This window comes from Bufo bufo, chromosome 5 (genome assembly GCF_905171765.1).
Source record: "Bufo bufo chromosome 5, aBufBuf1.1, whole genome shotgun sequence".
Taxonomy (NCBI): Eukaryota; Metazoa; Chordata; class Amphibia; order Anura; family Bufonidae; genus Bufo; species Bufo bufo.
The window spans coordinates 154,081,889-154,087,888 of NC_053393.1; the positions used below are offsets into that span (position 1 = coordinate 154,081,889).

The 6,000-nt window shown below is 42.9% G+C and overlaps 1 protein-coding gene across 1 annotated transcript in view; it reads left to right on the forward strand.

Moving 5' to 3' along the window:
* KCTD1 (potassium channel tetramerization domain containing 1) overlaps window positions 1–5,140 on the forward strand; it is a 68,396-nt gene extending 63,256 nt beyond the window's left edge. The window contains exons 3-5 of the mRNA XM_040432960.1: window positions 1,547–1,691; window positions 3,139–3,444; window positions 4,326–5,140. Of these exons, the coding sequence (XP_040288894.1) occupies window positions 1,547–1,691; window positions 3,139–3,444; window positions 4,326–4,484 (610 nt within the window). The 3' untranslated portion in view covers window positions 4,485–5,140. The remainder of the gene's footprint in view (window positions 1–1,546; window positions 1,692–3,138; window positions 3,445–4,325) is intronic.
* The last annotated feature ends 860 nt before the right edge of the window (window positions 5,141–6,000 follow it).

The following is a 6,000-nucleotide window of genomic DNA, read 5'->3' on the forward strand; positions in this document are numbered from 1 at the left end:
ACCACACAAACTGAAGTATGACGCTTCTGTGTGGTAAAGATTCTCAGGGTGTGCCACCTATATAGCCCTAGCTTCATTCTTCTTCACATTTAGCATGAATTAGGAAACTGTCCACAGTAATTTTGGTCATACTGCGTAGTATAGATGCACTTTTTACACCATGGTCAAAGAAACTTCTTAAAGTTTTAATTCCTTTAGCAGTCTAACAAACTGTATATTATATCATCATTTTCTCCTTGCTTTCCATTCGCAAATTAAAGCACACTTATCCCACAACTTAGACCAAGACTGTTCCACAACTGCTTCTGGCTTCATGGATGGAGCCTCCCTGTCCTGTCCTGTTCTTCCCCAGTATCTGTCAACTGTACAGCCTGATCTGTTAGCGGACTATACTGTATGGTCACTGAGACTGGAAGTGACGTCATATGATAGATATAGACAAACAGTATACACTAAACATAGAAAATTTAAAAATGATATATACATCCCAGCACTTCCTCCCCTCATGTTCTCCATTCCTATCATCCTATTTTCTTACATTCCAATTAAAAGTGAGAGATATATATATAACTGTGCCATGTCTCCCTCCTCCTCACTTTCCGGTGTCTGGCTGTAAGACAAGTGACTGGAGCAGGAGCCTTCTTGCTTCGCCATGTGTGCAAAAAGATGATGCCCTGCCCCTTTGCCACCAGGTGAAGATAGAACAGATCAGCAGTAGGTTTAACCCCATCGTGCTCCTCAAGATTTCAGCAAGACTGTCAGTCTACATTCTGCATGATCCTGACGCAAACCGTGAGGGCAACTATATTTCTTCTTTACCTTCACCTTAGTTTCTGTGTAGTAGCCATTACTGGTTACTGCAGTGTTGCTCCCATTCACCTGACCCCTGCCAATCTGATATTGATGACCTGTCCTAAGGATAAGTCGTCAATTAGTAAGTCCTGGAGAACCCCTTTAAGAATAATGGGGAATCGCATAGAAGAAGCACTGTAATCGCGGCCATATGGCACATAAGTTACTGAATTGGGGTTTTAATGGAATTGTCAGTGATTTAATCTTAATTAAAATTCAGTGTTACCCTAGCTCTTTCTGAAAGGTCCGGTTCATTATATTGATCACCCCACATATTCTTTATCCTCTGTACATACAGAACTTTACGGAACTGTAAATCTAGAACAATGCAATGCTTTGACAGTGCCTGAACAGTGCCACCCAGTGGTCAGACTGTGCGGATACAGGGTGTTTTTACTGACTATAGTACGATCAGAATTGGGAGCAGGTGTTTCACTGAATACTTCTTCTTCAGCATTGTTGGCACACTCTGATACATAACTTCAAGCAAGTCGGAGGCAATGGCGTGACTTACAATATGTAATGCAGAAAGATGACGCCGTCGCACCAGTTTCATTCCCTTAGTCCCAGGCATAGGCTCCTACACCCCGCTATCTAGTGCTGTCTATGACCTGCTTCTCCTCCATATTACAGTTGTCACTATGTGTTTTGCCTGTACTATCCAATCTACATGTAATGAATTGTCCTCCCGCAGAATCGGAAGGCTGTTTGATGGAACGGAGCCCATCGTCTTGGACAGTTTAAAGCAGCATTACTTCATTGACCGAGATGGCCAAATGTTTCGTTATATATTGAACTTCTTGCGCACATCGAAGCTTCTCATCTCTGATGATTTCAAAGTGAGTAGACATCTTTTCCATCTATGGTTTCATATCTGAAGGGTGTTAAGCTGGCCATACACAGTAGATGCCTGTTTGGCTGAATTCAGTGGGATCGGCCAACCATCTAAAGAGTATGGGAGATGAGGATCGAGTAGTTGTATTTCCACATGCCCGGTTATTTGGTTTTCAGGGAGATGAGTTATCTGGCAGCTTCCTCCTATTCACAACACATGCAAGCTCGGCCAAGCCTGCATGTATATGGGGGGATCGGGAGAGTGCAGGTGACACTAGATAGATATATATGATAACTCTGCCTCCTGGTGGTGGCAGGGCTGGGCCGTCCATGGTGGACTAATAGTGGAGTCGTCTCTCCGGACATGTCTATTTTAGTAAGTTATTGTAAATGAAGCATCTTTTCTTAGGACTCTGCTTTGTGCTGTTCCTCTGTTATCCCTGCTAGTAATTTCTGAATGCATTAACAACTTGGCAGGGGCTATTCCCTGCTTTTCAGTCACTGCTGGCAGTTTCAGGGAATGATACGGCCCAGTGGTCAATTTATTCATAAGTATCTGGGATAAGACAACGCAACATAATGAGGAAACGTGCTCCATAGTTATTTCATGTGGAATGCAAGTATTTATTAACCCAGTCAAGTCCTCTGCAGTACCAGACGCCACCCATGGACAGGTGTGGCGCTGTTTTTGGAAGAAATCAACCATGCTTTATTAATCCTGTACAACCCTTTTTAAATGTTAGGTTTAATCTAGTGTAATAATTTTACGTACCAGTAAGGTTTTAGACCAGTTCCAGTAAATTATTTTTACTTGACTTTGTTTTAGGGCTCTTTCACACGAGTGGATGTCGTGCCGGTAATCTGCTGTGTGAAAGAGAGCCAAGCCCCGTTCCGGACAACTGATAACGCTCTTTGCCTCTCTGTGACCTTTTTACTGCAAAATCACAGTGAGATAAAGTTGTCACCGTGATTTTGTAGTAAAAAGGTCACAGAGGCAAAGAGCGTTATCAATCATGTTACTGCTCCGTGTCTCTGCTGTCCGGGACGGGGCTTGGCTCTCTTTCACGCAGTGGATTCCACGCACGGGATCTGCTCGTGTGAAAGAGTCCTCAAGTTTTGTATCAGGAGAGACTTGACTATAATAGCCCAACCAAGGAAACGACTGGCACAGTGCCTTCATAGTGCCACTGCCACTTTGTTCTTTAGGTCATTGGGAGTCATTTATAGAACCCAGCCTTAAATCCCAGACTGTAATGTCCCGTCTTTCGTGAAATAATTAGATTAAAGCCGAGGGGTCTCCACTCCTTCCATCTAGTGGTTGTGGGGATGACTCGCTGGTTAGAGAGGAAACCTATTCTTTAACACCACGCCGATATTGTGTAATAATGTCCTGTGACCAGTGTCTGTTCTAATTTGTTTATATATTTTTTTGCTTTCATTGATCATCTCCAGGATTACACTCTGCTGTATGAGGAGGCCAAGTACTTCCAGCTTCAGCCCATGCTTCTGGAACTGGAGAGATGGAAGCAGGACAGGGAAGCGGGGCGTTTTTCCAGACCCTGTGAGTGCTTAGTCGTCAGAGTGGCCCCAGATCTCGGTGAAAGGATTACGTTGAGTGGAGACAAGTCTCTAATAGAAGAGGTTTTTCCGGAAATTGGGGATGTAATGTGTAATTCGGTCAATGCGGGCTGGAACCATGACTCCACACACGTTATTAGATTTCCACTCAATGGATACTGTCACCTTAACTCCGTTCAGGTAAAAAAATGGAAAATGTATTTGATCTTTTTGTCTGTTTTATGGTCTGTGAGTCGAATTGTGAGATAAGATCACCAGCATGCTGTTCACTGCTCTGAATAATGTGAACTATACTTCATATACCCTTACATGCTGCACTAGTCCTGCCAGGGATTGGACAGTCCTCAAAAATAGGCAACTTTTTTGTTGTGTCTGTCTTTTTTTTTTTAGGCTGGTGGTACTTGACTAGATAATTAATAACCTTTATCATTTATTATGGTTTTCCAATTTGTCCATAAAAAAATGTTGACTGTGTGATTTTGGTATAAGTATTCCAGAAAAAATAAAAATTCTGGTTGGCAACCCTGGTCCTACCCAGTACACAGGATAAACTTAGCTCAGCACTACTGTATACACGTAAGCGCTATGTCCACCATTTTTATTGTTTCAATGCATCGCAATTTCTTGTAGTTTTGTGTTTGTTTCCATGGCTCCTATGCAGACTTATGCATCTCCATGGTAACAGACAACAAACAAAGCTCTGTAGTCTGATCCTGCAGTCATACTGCCTTCCACCTGTCCCCTTGTTTTTGATACAATATATTTAATAGATAACAGGCAGTAGGAGACAGGTGGAAGGGAGTATGACAATACCCCTAAGGTTTCTGCATGAGAACACTCACCAGGACACCCCTGTATTGTTCTGAGTGTGCAGAAGTATACTGTACTACATCAACTTCATTATGTCACAAAGCATCACATCCAATAGCAGTAACCCAACCTGCTGATGCCTCTGGATACCCCTCGCAGAACAGGCTGTCGGGGGAGGGGGGTTGTGATGTCGCGTAGTGTTGCACCTCTTGGCTTTTCATTCTGTAAAGCATTGCCTTTTCTTCTTCTAGGTGCTGGAGAGGTTGCAGCAGCGTGGCTTTGAAATTGTGGGATCATGCGGAGGTGGAGTTGACTCTTCTCAGTTTAGTGAATATGTTCTGAGACGAGAACTGAAACGGACATCTCGCGTTCCCTCTGTCATTCGAATAAAGCAGGAGCCATTAGATTGAACAAACACTTTTCTTATGCAAAACTGGACAATTTCGGTTGCAGTTGGGACCCAGTTCCCATAATCGACACTGATTTAAAGACATTTCTGTCACCTCAAAAGACATTAAGAGCTGTTACACAGCGGTATCAGGAATACACGTCAGGACGGCAACTGCAGGATGTTCAAATAATAAACTCTAAAAATACATAAGGGTACTGTAATACTACACGTTCTTCCCACCTCAGACCATCTACACATGAAAATATACCATGAAATGATTTATGTCCATAGTTTGTATTCTGTTCATTATAGCGTTTTAGCCAATGAGAATAATCCTTCAAAGATGGGAGGAGCTGACGACACAAAATAGCCACTTCAGCGATGAAGGAAAGGGGGCGTCTCACAATACAGTTATATTTGGATTATTTATAAAATTATTGAAAAATGGAGGCGTTTCCTCATAGCAACCACGCAGGTCACTGCTTTTAATTTCCAACTTAATTTAGAGAAATCACTCTGGACTGTGGGTGGCACCAGCCAGAGCCCTGGGTACATCACGGTGATATAAATCAGCCTAATGCATTAAAGGGGTTATCCCATAAATCATGTAAAAAATTAGAATCGGACATCATACAGTACATGACAATCTGTAGAACCAGCCCTGTACCTCACATGGGTCCAGAGATCTCCCCGTTCATTGCTCTGCTAGATCTATATCAAGCTGACAGCTCAAGGGGGAGTGTCTTATCTGCGGCAGCTAAGGGGGCGTGCCCATGCTCCACCTATCACAGCTCAGAGGGCGTATCCATGCTCTCTATCACAGGTCAGGAGGCAGTTGAAAGATGAAACTGAGCATGTGCGACCTTCTTAATGAGTCGGTTAAGAAATTAAGTGGCACCATACAGATACATTTTATTGAATAACTCCAGTGGCTGTACAAAAATTTTAATTACATCCAATTGCAAAAGTATTCAGATCCAGGTGCTGGTTTCAAAACTGTAGAATATTTTTCGTGGGACAACCCCTTTAAGTCATTTTATATCTTGTTTATGCCCAGTCCTTTTAGTTTACTAAGGACACGTGCGTGATCTGTATCTGATCTTTTTATGATGGGTTTGAAGAATTCTTTCTAAAGGAAAAAGTCCTGTTTGGTAAAATGCCCTGAGTGAGGCCCCTTTCACACGAGCGAGTTTTCCGCGTGGGTGCAATGCCTGGCGTGAACGCATAGCACCCAAACTGAATCCTGACTCATTCATTTCAATGGGTCTGTGTACGTGAGCGTTGTTTTTCACGCAGGTCTGGCCCCATAGAAGTGAATGGGGCTTCAGTGAAAAATGCATTGCATCCGGAAGCAAATCCGGATGTAATGCGTTTTTCACTGATGGTTGCTAAGAGATGTTGTCTGTAAACCTTCAGTTTTTTATCACGCACGTGAAAAATGCATCAAAGCGCATTGCACTCGCATGGAAAAAAGTGAACGCATTTTCAGACAAAACTGACTGAACTTGCTTGCAAAATGGTGCGAGTTTCACTGA